The sequence below is a fragment of the Scyliorhinus torazame genome, chromosome 12, assembly GCF_047496885.1.
Source record: "Scyliorhinus torazame isolate Kashiwa2021f chromosome 12, sScyTor2.1, whole genome shotgun sequence".
NCBI lineage: Eukaryota > Metazoa > Chordata > Chondrichthyes > Carcharhiniformes > Scyliorhinidae > Scyliorhinus > Scyliorhinus torazame.
The window spans coordinates 210,395,234-210,414,091 of NC_092718.1; the positions used below are offsets into that span (position 1 = coordinate 210,395,234).

An 18,858-nucleotide genomic window follows, 5' to 3' on the forward strand; every position below is an offset into this window, starting at 1 on the left:
TAAAATTAATAATTGTGGTGATGTGAGAGAGCAGTGCTAACCGCCGTGCCACCGTGGAAAGTTAATAGAATGTTAGCGTAGTTACGAAAAGAACAGAACTTTGTTTCAGTGACTGTTTCCCATTCACTCACATTTAACGGAATTACGTCCTCCCCGTGTGTGTGTGGGTTTCCTCCGGGTGCTCCGGTTTCCTCCCGCGGTCCAGGGATGTGCAGGTTAGGTGGATTGGCCATGAGAAGTTGCCCTTGGTGTTGGGTGGGGTTGCTGGGTTGTGGGGATGGGGTGGGGTGTTGACCTTGGGTAGGGTGCTCTTTCCAGGAGCCGGTGCGGACTCGATGGGCCGAATGGCCTCCTTCTGCACTGTAAATTCTATGATAATCTATGATTAATCTAGGACAAAGGTTTGGCACAACATCGTGGGCCGAAGGGCCTGTTCTGTGCTGTATTTTTCTATGTTTCTATGTTCTAATGGATGAAAACGCCTCCCATTCATTCGCACAGTTTATTTCCGTTACACTTGCATTTAGAATTTCAGTCCAGGCAGCAGGTTTTACTAAATTAGCTATTAATGCTCAGCATGCAATGCAGTTAGTCCATTTCTCTGTTTTAATTTGTTGCAACAGAAAACTTTCGGGTCAACTTTGCGGCTGCGTTGCAACCCGGTGCCGATCTCGTTGCTCCGTTCAGTGGGGTGTCCCATTGTGGGGTAGCTCCATGCCGACGGGAAACCCCCGGGCGGCGGTAAAACGGAGCACCCCGCTAAAAATCCAGCCCCGTGGTGTCCCGGGGAGAATCCCGCCCTTGGCGTATTTCAGGTTCAAAAGTGCATGAACAAAACGCTCATCAGAAACATGTTATGCACAGTGTGAAAGTCACATTTCTCAGAAACACTGATCAAACTCCTCCACACCCTCACTGATTGGCCACAGGCCAACAGGGCTGGAACATCAAGTGAACACCATCAGTTCAACGTTATCGTCTGTTGATGGAAGTTATTTACTGTTGTAATTGCTGTTTGATGATTGCTATGCAGAGCAGCCCCCACACCGAGCAACAAGCTGTAAAGGAAGGAGCTAAAGAGTTGGAATTTCAGTATAAGGAGCAGTTGCTGAGTCATTGAGGTCCACACACACACACAGACACAGACAGTATTTAAAGGCTGTAACTACATCTCATACCAGAAGCAACTGATACAAGTGTTATTTCACTGTCGAGGACAGAGATTGGAAGAATGAACGACTCGATGCGGGAAGCTTTCCACGGTGTTGCTCAAACTCCCTTACTGAGGAAAATTAGAAGTTTGGTACCTGTTAACTTCTGGAAGGAAGCAAAGGATCTTTTCCTTTTGGCCGGGCCAGTGGTAAGTGTTTACCTTTCTGAAACACGTTCCTTTAAAAGTTCAACTTCTCCAGGGAAAGAACTTGTGAAGGCAATGTTGCCAATGGTCGTTCCCTATTGATAGCGTCACCCCCCCCCCCCCCCCCCATCCCACGAGTCCCCTGTAATAACCAGGCCAGGACAGAACATGCTGGGCAACCTCAGCAGGTCTGAGACGGCATCTGTGACGAGAGAAGGGAGCTCACGTTACGGGTCTGAGCGACTCTTTGTCCAAAGCCACCATAAAATAAACCTGCCAAATAGAATGAGAGAAAAGTACCAAGAAGAACTTGTTGAAACCTCTTCAATTTGAAGGCAGGTGGACATATTGGGATTTAATGACTTGTTTCCGTAACCTCACAGCCACATAGTGCCAGTTGAATGATCTGTAAGGAATGTTTTCATCCCTCATGGATATTTTCCCAACTTCCTGCAGCATTTTTAATTGGCCCTCTCTTCCAATGGATTACCGTTCTTTGACTTATTACCTAGTGCGCTGCTTCTCCCCTTTTCCCCCTCTTGCTCCTTTTAAAAAAATTAATTTAGAGTACCCAATTAATTTTTTTCCAATTGAGGGGCGGTTTAGCCTGGCCAATCCACCTACCCTGTGCGTCTTTGGGTTGTGGGGGCGAAACCCACGCAGACACGGGGAGAATGTGCAAACTCCTCACGGACGGTGATCCGGGGTCGGGATCGAACCTGGGACCTCGGCGCCGTGAGGCAGCAGTGCTAACCCACTGTGCCACCGTGCTGCCCCACCTGCTCCTTTTAAGGCAGGAAGCTGAAAAGGTGCAAACATAGGGATAGGAGGGAGGCCATTCAGCCCCTCTAGCCTGTTCCACCATATATTTAGATCGGCGCTGATCTATATCTTCAGTCCCTTGGGCTCCATAACCCTTAATACCCCAGCTTTCAAAACCACGGGAACTCAGCCTCTGAATGCACTAAACTGTGTCATTGTCCAACCACCCAATGGCATGATTTGATGGGTCCTGTGTTAACCTTAAACAACAAAAAATAATCGACTAAAACATAAACCGCCTAAAACACAAAATCTTCTCCGGAAGCAAAAGTTAAAATCCAGTTTCTTTTTCTGTTTACTCAGGGGGTTCAGAAAGATTTTTATTAAAAAATATATTTTGAACCATACGTTCCCGGGGATGTGAGGGTGGGGGGGGGGGGGGGGGCGGAGTCCAGAGCTAGGGGGTCATAGTTGGAGGGTAAGAGGTAAATCTTTTAGGATTGAGGTGAGGAGAAATTTCTTCACCCAGAGAGTGCTGAATCTGTGGAATTTGCCATCACAGAAAGTAGTTTAGGCCAAAACACATGTTTAATTTCAAAAAAGGAGTTCAATATGGCACTTGGAGTCGAAGGCATTGGGGGGGGGGGGGGGGGAGGCAGGATCGGGGTATTGAACTCTATGATCAGCCATGATCATATTGAATGGCGGCACAGGTTCGAAGGGCCGAGTGGCCACCTCCTGCTTCTAGTTTCTATGCATGTGTATAATACTGAGTGGAATTCAGTTTCACATATTCCTGGAAGTTACATCAAATGTCGTCCCGCCTCCCCCTTTCAACACCTTTACAACGGATTCAGTTATAGCCTTCAAAGAAGATGAAAATAAATAAACTTCTTTGAAACACTCCATGAGTTTTCTGCTGGGTTTTTTGCTCACAGCGTTGTCAGGGAGATCAAACTTTTATTCCTGAAGAGTCCACAGGGTGGCCAACGTTGGGCAGCGTTGTTTGTGTATTGTTGGATGCTTCGTGGTGTTGCGTTTCCAGCAGTTGCCCTGTACCTGCCTTAGAGCAACATGGAGTGGGCCGTTCCAAACTATACTGCAAGCTCTGCATCATTGTCCAGCTGGTTAATGAAGTGGTGCCTCCACTCGCCAATGCCCAGACCTGGTTATATTTTGAATATTAAACGAGAGCTGATGGGATAGTTCTACGTCAGCACGACATGATAGAAAATGAGTGTCTGAAATGTTTTCGCCAGTAGTGTGAGCAACCTGTAGTAGTGTCTCCTTGTCACCGTGTTACACTGCAGCCAAAATGTGATTCAACAATTCCTCCATGTTTGATCCAGATTTTTGCATTCCGCATTCCCTGTGCGTTCTGGTGGTTTCATAAAACGATTGTGCGGATGCTGAAAGTTATAGCCAGCAAACAAGAGTTAGAAGAGATGGGTCACAAAACAACACCAGTGCAGACTTGATGAGCTCAATAGCCTTTAGCCTACACATTGAGCAAACCTTTGGTCACCTGGCCTTGTGTCTCCTTATGTGGCCTGTCAATTTTGTGGCCTTTAATTACACTCCTGTGAAGTGCCTTGGCCTGTTTTAGTGGCAGCCTTCTGTCTCGTAAGATGATGATTTACACTGGTGGTTACATTTTGTGTTGGACATTGCCTGGTGTTGCTCAGGGATCCCATTCTGACCGTGTGCTCAGAAGGTGCACAGTTTGCCGGTCTCCGTTTTCTCTGGAGCCCTCTTCTTGGCCAGCGGAGGTTTTTGGGTTCCGCTCACCTCTTCCAATACCCTTCCAAACAGTCAGCTCTCATAGAGGATGGCCGACAACAACTGTCTCGCAGTTGTCTGTGCCAATGCCTGCTGGCATTATAGGTCCATGTAGTGGAGAGTGAAGCCATGGCCCAGTGACCAGTTCACTGTCCGGAAGGTCTCTGGGTATACGGCCGCCATCCATCTGATGAATGTGGCTGAGATGGTATAGTGCTGGATGGTATAGCACGGGGATGCCGTTGGAATGACACGCTCCAGGACCTCTGAGCTGATTGCTTTGTTGTGCCAAATGTTGCCGAGGAGATGTCTGAGACGGCGAAAGTGGAAGCTCTTTAGCCTTTTCTCCTGTCTGGCATAGACTGTTCATGTCCCAGTGCTGTGGAGGAGTGTGCTGAATATGCAGGCTTGGTAGAATTGCAGTTCGATGTTCTCTGTCTTTTACTGTTGTTTCACACTCAGCTTGGGCATGACAGATGCAGCCTGTGTGATGTGTGTATTGATTTCAACATCAAGTGACAGATTGCTGGTGATTGTGGAGCCTAGATATGTGAAGCTATCAACAACCTGCAGCGTCACAATCTCAGAGCTGATCGATGGCAGCGTGGCAGCATTTTAACCATGACATTTGTCCCCCTGATCAATATAGAGGACCACCTTCAGTGGCAAATGAACAGACTTTCCCAAGCTTGCAGAGTTTTGTTTTACCATCAGCACCAGAAAGACGATGTTATGGTCTGGTATTACGATCCCAGACCAGATTCCAACAGTGGCTAGGATACTGGACCGAAACCTCAATGTTTTAATTTATTTGTAAAGCTGTGCAGAAAGAATGATTTGCTCCAGGAGTGATTGAATGAAGAAATAGGAATTTGGAATTTTTAAAACAAAACTTTATTATGAATACAATATTAAACTCTTTAATTTCACACTCAAAAAGAACAGTTTACAATTACCCCTTAAACACTACTACTCAATTCCCCATTAAACAACAAGAAAAGAAACTTACAGCTCTCAATCCATTCTAAAATCAGCAGGGTATTGAGTAATACCTGCGTTACACAACAGATGTGGCCTCTGTTAGAACCCCTTCAGACTCTGGCTGAATATCTTCAAATAAACTGGTTCACCTGGCGTGTTTCAGCTTCTTCCTTTTCAGACAGCCCAGAAAAGACCTTTCAACCTATCGCATCTGTGCCGGTCAAAAATCAACCACCTAACCATTCTAATCCCATTTTCCAGCACTTGGCCCATAGCCTTGTCTGCCCTGGCATTGCAAGTGCACATCTAAAAACTTCTTAAATGTTATGAGGGTCTCTGCCTCCACCAGCCTTTCAGGCAGTGAATTCCAAACTCCCACCACCCTCTGGGTAAAAAAGATTTTCCTCACAAACCCTCTTAACCTCCTCTCCTTTACCTTAGACCAATGTCCACTGGTCATTGACCTCTTCACCAAGGGTAAAAGTTTATTTCTGTCTACTCTATCTACGCTCCTCATAATTTTATACATCCCAATCATGTCCCCCCTCAGTCTCATCTGCTCCAACAAGTCTATCCAATCTCTCTTCATAACTAAAACTCTCCAGCCCAAGCAACATCCTGTCCTCAGACAAGACTGTTCTGCTTTAAATATTATTCTTTTTCTAGCTGTCAGACTGTTAGAAAATTGTGGACTCCGTATCAGACAGATCAGACTTCAACTCGTCTCCAAAGTTTTTCCAAAATGTGTCTCTGCATCCCTGGGCTCCACCCAGCAATGCCATCATCTCCCAAGCTGAAAACCAAATTAACTCTGCAGGTTTAAAGCGCAGTACCTACCCAGGGACTTTCCCCAGTCAAACCACAGTGCGTTAGCCCAGACTGAAAACATATTCCTCTGGTCAATTTCATCTTCTGGCTCCCAAAAGCTCCCAGGCCCCACAAAACAAAATCATTAAAAAAAAAATGACCATTGCAGTCAAACACACTATAACCCTAGGTTTTTAACCCTTAAATTGCCCCAATATTTAGAAGCCAATGTTTCTAAAACCCTCCATTTGTCACACCAGGATGTTGCCATACCGCCAATGATTTGCTACTTTAAAGGCAGTTTATAAGAACAAACTGTTGTTAATCTTTGTACAGGTTTCCCGGTTGAATTAGCCATTTCCTTTGATGTTTCTTCCAATTTATTTTAAACAAACCTAAAAATAACCAATACAGGAGAAGGCATCAAAAACCTTAAAAAGAGTAGGATGAAAAAATTAGGTAAATCAGGAACTATGATAAATGATGACAAACGTAGGTTTTAATAGCCCTTATTGGCAAGTATAAAGCAAGGGCTGCCACACATTTGCTTTCTTGGGAAACAATGTGGAAATCATTGACTCATGGAATTTACAGTGCAGAAAGAGGATATTCAGCCCACCGGCCCTTGGAAAGAGCATCGACCTAAGCACACACCTCCACCCGATCCCCATAACCCAGTAACCCCACCTAACCTAAGGGCAATTTAGCATGGCCAATCCACCTAACCTGCACATCTTTGGACTTATGGGAGGAAACCGGAGCACCCGGAGGAAACCCACGCAGACACGGGGAGAACGTGCAGACTCCGCACAGACAGTGACCCAAGCCGGGAATCGAACCTGGGACCCTGGAGCTGTGAAGCAACAGTGCTAACCACCGTGCTTCCCTGCCGACCAAATCGTTTCAAGTTTGATGCAGTTTTTAAATGTATTTCTTTATTTATTTGTTTACCGGATGATAGCATTTCTGGCTAGCATTTATCCCCCACCCTAATTGCCCTCAGGAAGGTGGTGGTGAGCCATCTTCTTGAACCGCGGCAGTCCATATGGTGTAAGTACACCCACAGTGCTGTTAGGGAGTGCATTCCAGAATTTTGCCCCAGTGACAGTGAAGGAACGGTGATTATATTTCCAAGTCAGGTTGGTGAGTGAATCTGAGGGGAACATAAGAGGTGGTGGCGTTCCCAGGTATCTGCCCCCTACCCCGGTTCTCCTAGACAGTAGAGGTCGTGGGGTTGGAGGTGCTGTGGAAGGAGGCTTGGCAAGTCGTTACTGCGCCTCTTGTAGATTATGCGCACTGCTGCCACTGTGCATCGGTGGTAGAGGGAGTGAATGTCGCCCCCCTTTCTTGCCTCAAAGGAAGCTCTCCTGTAAAAGGCGTCTTTTAGAGGCACAGCCACTGATAGAGTTTGGCTGCAACATTCAGAACTCAGTATCTAAAAAAAGATAAGCTTAAAGCAGCAGTGTCCAGAGGGTTTTGGACAAGTTCCAATGAAAAATGTGCAGGACAGCTGCGCTCCTCCGTATCACTGTCGACTTGAAATTGTTTTGTAATGTAGAGTCGCTTGATCACATTTGTAACTTTGCTATCTTGCACGAAAATGAAAGTCAATAGATAGCAAGGGTTGTCTAACCATGTCAAACTGTACCGTCAAAACGCTTTAATTGTGGCAGTCCTTCCTTTCTTCTCCTCCTGAGGGTGCCCTCCAGCTCCAGGATTACGACCACTCCAGTACCCATGCAGGTCTTGAAGGGGTTGGGGGTGAGGGTGTAGGGAGGAAAAATAAACATCTGGTTCCATGTTTTTGATTGGTTCAGGCGGTTGATTGACACCCGGCTGCGAGAGAGTGGGAGAGCGCAAGTGGAAGGGCTTGAATCAGCAAAGACTTGCCCAGATTAAAGAAAGGGCACTCCAACTTTTTTGTTTTTTAATAAATTTAGAGTACCCAAATCATTTTTTCCAATTAAGGGGCAATTTAGCGTAGCCAATCCACCTACTCTGCACATCTTTGGGTTGTGGGGACGAAACCCACGCAAACACGGGGAGAATGTGCAAACTCCACACGGACAATGACCCAGAGCCGGGATTGAACCTTGGACCTCGGCGCCATGAGGCTGCAGGGCGAACCCACTGCGCCACCGTGCTGCCCGGCACTCCACCTTTTTTGACAGATATCTTACAGATCTCTCCGCCGACACCGTGACTGTGGTCACAGATTACCCTACATCGTCTCTGTACCACCTATATGTAGCCACCGCCTGTCAGGCACATTTTACCTTTAAGAAATTTTGCGACAAAGCAAATCATGCCGTGATTGTGATATTATCAAGAAACTTAAAGTCAAAAGGTTTATTCAAAAAGAAACCAGTGTAACTGCCTGCTTTAATAGTAAGCACATCTAGAAGAGCTTAACGTTTATATATTGTGTTAACAAGTGCCTCAGTGAAGCACAAAACTGTGCAGAGTGGTAATGTTAGGATTGTGCGAGGATCCCAACAATTTGAGGGAAGCTGGCTAAACCACAGAAGTGATGACACTGACCAATAGGTATCTTTTAGGGGGGAAACTATTTAATTTAAGCACATAATTAACCACAAATAAATAGCTTTACAATTAACAATTAAAACACTGGATAAAAGCAAATGACTGCGGATGCTGGAATCTGAAACGAAAGAGAAAATGCTGGAAAATCTCAGCAAGTCTGGTAGCATCTGTAGGGAGAGAAAAGAGCTAACGTTTCGAGTCTGATGACTGTTTGTCAAAGCTGACCGACAGAGAAAGTGGGAAATATTTATACTGTGGAGTGAGAATGAAAGATGATTCATAGCCACAGAAACCCAGCAACAATTAAAACAGTTCTTAAGTAAAAGAAAACTGCTCACTGTCTACACCTGCCACTGAATATTCCAATTAAGCAGCCCAAAACAGATCAAATGTCACTTAGGAATAAAGTTAACAATCAGGGTTACTTGCTTCTCTGTGCAGCCCATTGGAGAGCGATCCTTTCAAGAACAACCTGAAAATCCCTCTGTCTTTCCAGACACGCACAACTTAAAATCCTACAGCAGACTGCAAAATTACAGACAGACCTGGTCCCCCCCCCCCACATTGATTACATCATCTGTATCCCAAGCAGTCGGCATTCTCTAGTCTCGTCACACTAAGATGCCCCATGACATGCTTATCTAGGACTAAACTCAATCCCTCATAAATTACCTACACCCCAGGGATCCTCCAAAATCAAAACAATATTCCATTAGCCATCACTCTGTAAACAAGTTAATGGTTGAAATCAATAATTATCTGAATTAATCACAGCGTTTGCAGACATTCTGCCTGTATTTGTTTGAACCCAGGGGTTTAGTAACGTTACTGCAGGAAAATATAAAATATTGCACATAACAATTTCCTACATTCATCACTGGTAAGATGTGACTTCAGATAAAATCACAAGATGTATTCATGTATCCATGATGTGAAAAGGCCAACAACAGTAGCTTGCACCAATCTAGTGCCTTCAATGTGTTAAATTAAAAACAAGTCCAAGGTATGTCACAGGAACAATTATCAAATTAAATTTGACATTAAGCCACAAGAAGTGATATTAGTGATGCCAGGGGCTGGTTTAGCACAGTGGGCTAAACAGCTGGCTTGTAATGCAGAACAAGGCAGCAGCGCAGGTTCAATTCCCGTACCGGCCTCCCCGAACAGGTGCCGGAATGTGGTGACTAGGGGCTTTTCACAGTAACTTCATTGAAGTCTACATGTGGCAATAAGCGATCATTATTGTTATTATTTTCAGGTTTCCAAAAAGCATGGGTTTAAGGCGTATCCAAAAGCGTTTTTAGAAATGTATTCATGGGATGTGGGCATCACTAGTTGGTGAGCACTTATTACCCATCCCTTGAGAAGGTAGTGGTGAGCTGACAGGTACACCACAATGCTGTTAAGAGTGTCAGCTCCAGGATTGTGAACCAGCGACAGTGAAACAATAGTGCACTTTCTCTTCAAGGTGTTAAGAGGTCATGGGTTTGGAAGATGCTGTCAAAGGAGCCTTGCTGAGTTTCTGCAGTGCACACCGTCGGTGGTACACACGGCTGCCATTGTGCCTCAGTGCTGGAGGGAGTGAATGGATGGTCACCAATCAAGTGCTATCAAGCGGCAATAATCTGCTCACTGATACTCAGTTTGGGTCTGTCACGGACACTCATCCCTCAGGGTAGGGGGGGGTAGGGGTGGAATTCAGTAATGGTAAAACCATTGAATGTCAAGGGGAGATTGTTAGATTCTCTCTTCTTAATAATAATAATCTTTTTATTGTCACAAGTATGAAGTTACTGTGAAAATGTCGCTACATTCCAGCGCCTGTTCGGGGAGGCTGGTACGGGATTTGAACCCGCGCTGCTGGCCTTGTTCTGCATCACAAACCAGCTGTCTAGCCCACTGAGCTAAACCGGCCCTGGCCATTGCCTGGCACTCGTGCGGCACGAATGTTACTTCCAGATATCAGCCCACACCTGACTGTTGTCCAGAGGACATGAACTACTCCAGTATCTGAGCAGTCACAAATGGTGCTGAACATTGTTCAGTCAGGACTGAACATCTGCACTCGTGACCTGTGTGATGGAAGGAAGGTGATTGATGAAGCAGCTGGAGATGTTTGGGCCGAGGATGCTACCCTGAAGAACTCCTGCAGTGATGTCCATGATGATCCAACAATCACAACCACCTTCCTATGTGCTCGGCATGACTCCAACAAGTGAAAGCCCCCCCCTGATTCCTATTGATTCCAGTTTTGCCAAGGCCCCTTGATGCCACACTTGGTCAAATGCTGCCTTGATGTCAAGGGCGGAACCTCTCATGCCAACTCAGCTCTTTTGCCCAGGTTCAGACCAAGGCAGTAATGAGGGCAGGAGCTCAGTGTCCCTGATGGAACCCAAACTGGGCATCAGTGAGCATGTTACTGCCACTTGATAGCACTGTCGACAATATCTCTCATCACTTTGCTGATGGCCGACATTGGATTAAATTTTGTTGTCGGCCAGGGCTTAGAAACTCCAAAGTATATTATGAAGCCCACCTGACCTACAACCTACATATTGAATTTGGTTAGGATGAGCACCATGGCCTTCCCTTCAGATGTGATTCAACAGTCTTCCCAGACACTTTAATCAAAACAAGCTTTATTCTAAGAACTTAGTTAACATATATTTAAATACACAGCAAACGTTTTATCAATTACAAACATTAAGACACCACCCAGCGACAGTAATCTATATATAACATTTAATGAATTCCTCCTTAACTGTTCCAATTCAAAAACAAAATCCACTACCAAAAACCCATATTCAAGGTGTGGCCCAGCACTCTGCATTCTCACTTGACTAAGATTGGTCTTGGTCCCTGTGAATCTGATCTGGTTTTCAACCAGCAGATTCAAATTGCAATTGCAATTTGATCTCTAAAGCCACCACTAAGGTGATTTTTACTGGAACAGATATTTAAAATGAAAATATAGAGAGACAGGCCAAAACACTTATTTTTTCTGCCTGCGGTCCACAGCAGTCAGAACTGAAAGCAAACCTCACAGCCACAGCCCAGCTCCACCCACAAAATTACATCACTGAGGCCATGTGATTAGACAAAAACCTTTCTTAAAGGGACACTCCGATTAAAATGGTCTAATAGGTAGAGAGGGAGAGAGCTGCTTTAGAGAGGGAATTTCACAGTTCAGGGCACAGACAGATGAAGGCTTGAATATATGTTAGCCTACTGATGGAACAATGAAAATTGGGAACACACATAATAATAATCTTCATTATTGTCACAAGTACGTTTACATTAACACTGCAATGACGTTACTGTGAAAATCCCCTAGTCGCCACATTCAGGCACCTGTTCAGGTACACTGAGGGAGAATTCAAAATGTCCAATTCACCTAACAAGCATGTCTTTCATGACTTTGTGAGGAAACCGGAGCACCTGGAGACACTGGAGAATGTGCAGAACAGTGACCCAAGCCAGGAATTGAACTCCGGTCCCTGGCGCTGTGAAGCAGCAGTGCTAACCACTGCGTTAGTGAATGAGACCGGAATTGGAGGAATGGCAAAGACCTTTTGAGGGTTGTTGGGATGGAAGTGCTCACGGAAATTGGACTGAGGCCATTGAGGGATTTGAGAACAAGGATGAGGATGGAGGAATGTGGACTGGGAGCCCATGCAGGCCAGTGAACAAGGGGGTGTTAGGTGAATGGGACTGGGGGCAGGCTCGGATACAGGCAGCATAGTTTTGATTGAGAAGTCTTCGGAGGGTGAAGGGTGGGCGGAAGGCCAGGGGAGCATTGGAATAGTTGAGGCTGGAGGTAGAAAAGGCTGAGAGGAGGGTTTCAGCAGCAATGGAATGGGTCACCGAATGCAATGTGGTCTTGGTAACGGAGTGAAAAGAAAAATGGTCATTAAGATTGGATAAATACACTGGGGGAGGCAGCTGCAATCATTCATTTCTCAAATAGTGCAAAGGTCTTGTAGCCAGTTAAAATGACTAACTCCCGATTTAGAATGGCTAACCCCGATTTTAAAATGGCGAATGGCAAAGACTGATGGGAAAATCAGCCAACAGGACTAAAACAAGCAGCTGCAGGTAGACTGTGTATTCACCTCTGGGAAGGCCAGACAAGATTTATACCAGTAACCATCAGCACAACAAAACACCAGCCACCTGCATATTAATGAGCAATCCCCAGGGACAATGTGCAACATTTTAGACACACAAAGCCAACCCAGACTTGTCGGCGCCAGCAAAAGCCTACACAAAGGGAGGTGAACGACCACCTCAAGACCGCCCATCGATCAAGGAATCGCTCCAGCATTGGAGAATATCGAACCAAGTGATTGGGACAAAGTCCAATCACTTGGAACCAGGTACAGGGTCCGCCCCGAAAGGCGGGAAGCCCCTGGGGACTATGAGAATAGAGTCCAAGTTCAAATCGACCCTTCTGCACCCTTCTTCGTTTTCGGACCGGGTCACTCAGCCACGCAGACCAACCCTTGACAGTGACCGGTCCAGCCATCGCGAAACATCCAGTAAATCTTACTTCAACGCTCGCAACGAGATAGGCACTCCTAGCTATCAATCTGTACCAGCTTCGAATCCCGCAGGCCCAGAACCCGAACGAAAGGCCATTCGTTTCCCTGACCTGGTGGGCCAGTTCCAAGTTAAGTATTGGTCTGTTAGTTGTAGGAAATAGCTTAGACGTAGAATTTATGCATGAGTAGTGATTACTGTGTATAATAAATGTGCTTTGATTTAATTCTTACTAAGCGGTGTATTGGATTATTGATCATTACCCAGACTTGAACCACGTGGCGGTATCATAAAGATACCTGGCGACTCAAGAGCAAAGGTGATAGAACAGAGCAATTAAACTAAGGCAAAAGTTAGCAACATATTATTTGGCGAGATTATCTCTCCACACCACAACACAGGCCCCTTTATCGCTAAACCCCCCCCAGAAAGATAGGTAATTCAACCCAGAGCCCCCGCACACGGACACGTGTGAGCCCATAAGGATTTATGTGGATGGATCTTCCACAGTCTTGGATGGGAAGCACATAACAGGTTGCAGTATCTATGTCGAGGATGCGCAGGGACGCGCCCTTGAGGAAATATAGTTGAAACTACCAGGCCACTTAGGCGCGCAGGCAGCAGAGTTTGCGGCCATCGCATATATAGTGGAACACCTAGATTCCTTCCCCAGCCCAGCAGACATATACTCAGATAGCCTCTATGTCTGCAACAGCCTCACGGAATTCCTGCCCCTGTGGAAAGCAAGAGGATTTGTTTCCGCAGACGGAAAACCCTTCCCCTCAGCCCCATTGCTCCGCCATATTTTAGAAAGAGCCCAGAACAGGACTTTTGGGATCATCAAAGTCTGCAGTCACCATCGTTCTTCCCCCCCTGGAAATGTAAAAGCCGATGCACTGGCTAAGGCAGGTTCCAGGCACGGGTATTTTTGGAAACCCCCCGAAAGTGCACCAGTGAGTGCAGTTCAGGTCTCACAGACAAAGATCGAGGATCTAGTGGAGGCCCAGAAGCAGGACAGCAATCTCCGGGAGATTGTAAAAGGAAAATATCCAGCACCCTATGAGAGATTTAGAAATACACTGACCACACATGACGGTGTGGTGTTAAAAGACACCCTTTATGTTGTTCCTGAACAGGACAGGAATGAACTGATTTGTTTGTTCCATGGCGGTCATGGACATCAGGGAATCAATCCCACTGCAGCCCATCTCAAGCAGCTTTGTTGGTGGCTGAATTTAAAGGAAGATGTAAACCATTACATAGAGAATTGTCTTATCTGTGCGCAGAATAACCCCGACAGATATGCCAAAAAGGCCCAACTCAGCCACACCCGACCCGTTAACGGCCCCTGGACTAACCTCCAGATTGATTTTATAGGACCATTGCCCCCTTGCAGGAATGGCTATAAATATGTACTTGTGGTAATTGACACATTTACAAAATGGGTGGAAGCATTCCCAGCCCGCACAAACACTGCAAAAACCACAGCCAAGATTCTGACCCACCACATTTTTACAAGATGGGGACTCCCCCGCAGCATTGAATCGGACCAAGGTTCTCACTTTACATACAGAACGTCCTCACGATATTTGGCATCACCCAAAAATTCCACATTGCATACCACCCACAGTCGAGTGGTATCGTGGAGCGCATGAATCGGACCCTAAAATCCACCCTCAGAATAATGGTCCAGCAGAACAACACGACTTGGGACTCAGTCCTCCCTTTTACGCTGATGTTTTTGCGGAACACTATTTCTACTTCCACAGGTTGCACCCTGGGGCGTCCTCTCATGACCGGACGCCCCATGAAAGGCACAGAATATTTGTTAGGTTTGGACTTGACCAGCCCCGAAGTGACGGCCCTCACACGTGAAAAAGCAGTGGAGCAATTAGTTGCAAATGTTAAAACGGTTCAGCTAGCAGCCGCAGTAAAATTGGGCACCAGAAAGAAACAGAGCAAGGCTTGTTTCGACAAGACAGTGCATGCGACTGAGTACAGTATAGGTCAGCAAGTTATGTTCTCTGTATATAACCCCAGCACATTCCTGTCACCAAAATACTCAGGTCCGTATTCCATTGCGGATAAAGTAAGCCCTTCCGTTTATAAAATAAAGTACCCCAATGGTTTCATATAAACCAGCTGAAGGCATATGGAACACAGTCGAACCACGCACCCCACATCATGCTCGACGCAGCACACCATGCCCCACCCACAGCCAACGTAACCCTACCAACCCCCACCACGTCCAGCCCAGCCACGGACTCGACCTCGACTCCACCCCCGAAACATACACTCCATCCCGGAACGCCCACATACTGCAGCAGCAGAGACAGCGACTGTGACTCGGACGATAGCCACAGCACACCTCCCTACTATCCCCATGCAACCGGACCCACACCCAGCGATTCCGAGTGATCCCTTCATGATCACTTTCCTGAACAAACCCCACCACCGAACTACACTGACGACCCCGATTCTGTCCCCACACAACTAGACACCAACTATTGGCACCGTGATAACCCGTTCCGCCTTGTCCGCAACGACGAGAGCGACCCCACCTCACACCATGCAGCCGTTTCAGCCCTGATCCACTCCAGAGTTTGGCACCCGGGAGAAGGTGACGACCTTGGGTCTGACTCCCAAGCCGAGAACCCCTTTGCAACCCTGTTCGCAACCGAGAACTGAGGTGTCCAGATGATGTTTTAAAATGAACCGCTTGGGAGAAGGGTTGTCCTTTTCTGATGGAACCTGCAGAATGTTTTATGTTGTTTGTAAGTTCGTTAAATGTTGTATGTCCGACAGGAGAATTTGTTTCTCACTGCCCCACACCTATTCGGCCGAAACCTCTGAGGACTTGCCTACAGAGACTCACTGTTGCCCGACACTAGTTCAGCGGAACTAGCTTGTCTGCAGAGACTGGTTAAGGAACCAGACGCCCGTTCATAACTGCCCTTCTGGTTCGAGGGAAAGAACCACTACGGCAGCCCCACCATGGTGACTACATTTTTGCCCGTTCTTGTCGGTTGCTCAGGCAGTGGAGAAATGGCTTGAGACCCGCCCTGCCTGGGAACCCCCCTCTGGTCAACTATGCTTGGGTAGGAGAGACATGGCATTGGTAGCCATCCTACCCGGGGACTCCATCCAACTCTTACCCGTCGCGGCCTAAAAGCAACTCATTTTGGCCTTTTTCAGTTCAAAAGGTTTTGTTTTGTTTAGGTAACCTTTAGGTTGCCGACCATCTGCTATTTACATCCTGAAACATTTGGATGGTAAATTGCACAGTTTGCGAGACGGCTCGCACTGGTTCATCATTGGGAAGTGTGTCTTCTCCTAAAATTTGTTTTGGGGAAAAAAAATGAGGGAGTCACACATGGTGACCAATTATAAAGGGAATAATTGGCACCAAAGGACAGACACACTAGCGTACCAGATATTAAACAAAGATAGTTACAGACACTATGCTTGTTTCTACAGAACTCCAGAAGCTCCAAGACCGGAGAAGACAAAGAAAGAAAAGGAAAGAGAAGAGCCATGAGGACTTCCTTCAAGTGGATCACACTCATGCTTTTGGACTTTTAGTTGCGCGTGAATGCGAACCCCATGACTTCAAGACCCCCAGCCGTTAATGTTTCACTTTCCCACAGTACCCAGAGCCCAGTCACCAGCGACACTACAGCATCTTAGTGTGCCAGGTTTATAACCTGGTACTCTCTGTCCTACGTAATAGAAACTTGACTAGCATTAGCGATACTCTGCTGCATCGTGCAGACTATGCGTCTACGGAAATGGAGAAGGAGAGCCTACCGCGCTCGAACCCCGGTACATAGGATCAGATCCCCTATGTTAGGATGCGACCAGACCCCGACCCCCGCGATCTATAATAAAGTGCATTCACTTGCGTTTATTGTTATTGTAAATAAAGAAATGTAAAGAACTTTTCATGAGCAAATCGTATGATCCTGAGCTTGACTGCCAAGCCAGGAAAGACTGTATGAAATGCTATGATTTTGTTGTATGATTGAGGAAGGTAGGATAATGAAATGTTTAAGTGAGTGTAGTGTATTTAGAATAAGTTAGAGGTTCCCAGTTTATTGTTTTGTAATGCATGTCCCTATCTGACATAGCGCCCTTAGAATTGTTAGTTAAAACATTTTGTGCATAGCTATGGTCAGTGCAGAGGCCATGAAGGAAGTGTCCCCCCCAGGTCAGGGAATGGAAAGCAACACAGTGATGTGATCCTTCACGTTTCGCGTTAGGATCACAAGGAGGGAATGTAGCCAGTTAAAATGGCTAACTCCCAATTTAGAATGGCTAACCCCGATTTAAAATGGCAAATGGCAAACGGCAAAGGCTGATGGGAAAATCAGTCAACAGGACTAAAACAAGCAGCTGCAGCTAGAATGTGTATTCACCTCTGGGAAGGCCAGACAAGATCGATACCAGTAACCATCAGCACAACAAAACACCAGCCATCTGCATATTAATGAGCAATCCCCGGGAATAATGTACAACATTTTAGACACACAAAGCCAACCTAGACTCGCCGGCACCAGCAAAAGCCTACACAAAGGGAGGTGAACGACCACCTCAAGACCGCCCATCGATCAAGGAATCGCTCCAGCATTGGAGAATATCGAACCAAGTGATTGGGACAAAGTCCAATCACTTGGAACCAGGTACAGGGTCCGCCCCGAAAGGCGGGAAGCCCCTGGGGACTATAAGAATAGAGTCCAAGTTCAAATCGACCCTTCTGCACCCTTCGTTTATGGACCGGGTCACTCAGCAACACAGACCAACCCTTGACAGTGACCGCTCCAGCCATCGTGAAACATCCAGTGACTCTTACTTCAACGCTCGCAACGAGATAGGCGCTCCTAGCTATCAATCTGTACCAGCTTTGAATCCCGCAGCCCCAGAACCCGAATGAAAGGCCATTTGTTTCCCTGACCTGGTGGGCCAGTTCCAAGTTAAGTATTGGCCTGTTAGTTGTAGGAAGTAGCTTAGACGTAGAATTTATGCATGAGTATTGATTACTGTATATAATAAATGTGCTTTGATTTAACTCTTACTAAGCGGTGTATTGGATTATTGATCATTACCCAGACTTGAACCACGTGGCGGTATCATAAAGATACCTGGCGTCTCAAGAGCAAAGGTGATAGAACAGAGCAATTAAACTAAGGCAAAAGTTAGCAACAGTCTGGATGTAGGAAAAGTCTGTGTTGGGCCTAAAAAAACTGGTTCTGTTTTTGAGAGTTCTCAACCTCTGCTCCCTCCCTGTTATACCATCAATTCACTGCGAGACTGTGAGAATGAGTGACTATAAGGCGTTATTATCCAGGAACTCGCCTGCCAGTGTCTCCTGTACAAATGAGTGCCACCCACAGGTGGCCGGTCTATATATCGCCCCGGGGAGGGCGGAGCCAGAGGCGGAGCCCACTGGCGTTCCAGTATAGTACCTGGAAGTAGACTATTATCATTTCCAGGTCATAGGTCACAGCATATACAGACAGTTCATACTTGGGTGAATACATTGACCACACTCCCCAAGTTGCTAAATTCCTTTTCTCCGAAATCTAGTCGTTGCTCCTGCAACTCATTTGCAGCAATGCTTCAAGAGCTTTCCTGGTAATTTAATGCTCGTCTCGGTTCCCTTTGGGTTGAACAGCCACCCCGCCTCCCGGCGTGCTCAACAATCCTTAAGTCTTAATTTACAGCATTTGTCATTTGAACTCCTCGCCAGCGAACAATTTAACCAGCTGGATCCCGTCTTGTCCATTTCCCCTTGATAGACATGAAAGCCGGAAGGTGTTTTCAGTGAGGAATATACTTTTGTTTTAAAGAAAAGAGCAGCAGTCAATTTTGAATGACTGTTTTCATAATATTTTAAATTTACCTTTCCGTTTATATGCAGGTTCTGGCTCAGCTGATGGTCTTCCTCATCGGTATTGTTAGCTCCATATTCTGTGGACATTTGGGGAAAGTTGAGTTGGACGCCGTTTGTCTTGCTACTGCAGTAAGTGTGTTTGAAATTAGATTTTACCCTCCGTAATGTACCTTTCGCAAAATAGAGTGACATGTAGGCC

General features: G+C 46.2%; 1 protein-coding gene across 1 annotated transcript in view; it reads left to right on the forward strand.

Moving 5' to 3' along the window:
- Nucleotides 1–1,000: 1,000 nt before the first annotated feature.
- Nucleotides 1,001–18,858, forward strand: part of LOC140386942 (multidrug and toxin extrusion protein 1-like) — an 82,943-nt gene continuing 65,085 nt past the window's right edge. Inside the window, exons 1-2 of the mRNA XM_072469855.1 lie at nt 1,001–1,360; nt 18,687–18,788. Of these exons, the coding sequence (XP_072325956.1) occupies nt 1,232–1,360; nt 18,687–18,788 (231 nt within the window). The 5' untranslated portion in view covers nt 1,001–1,231. The remainder of the gene's footprint in view (nt 1,361–18,686; nt 18,789–18,858) is intronic.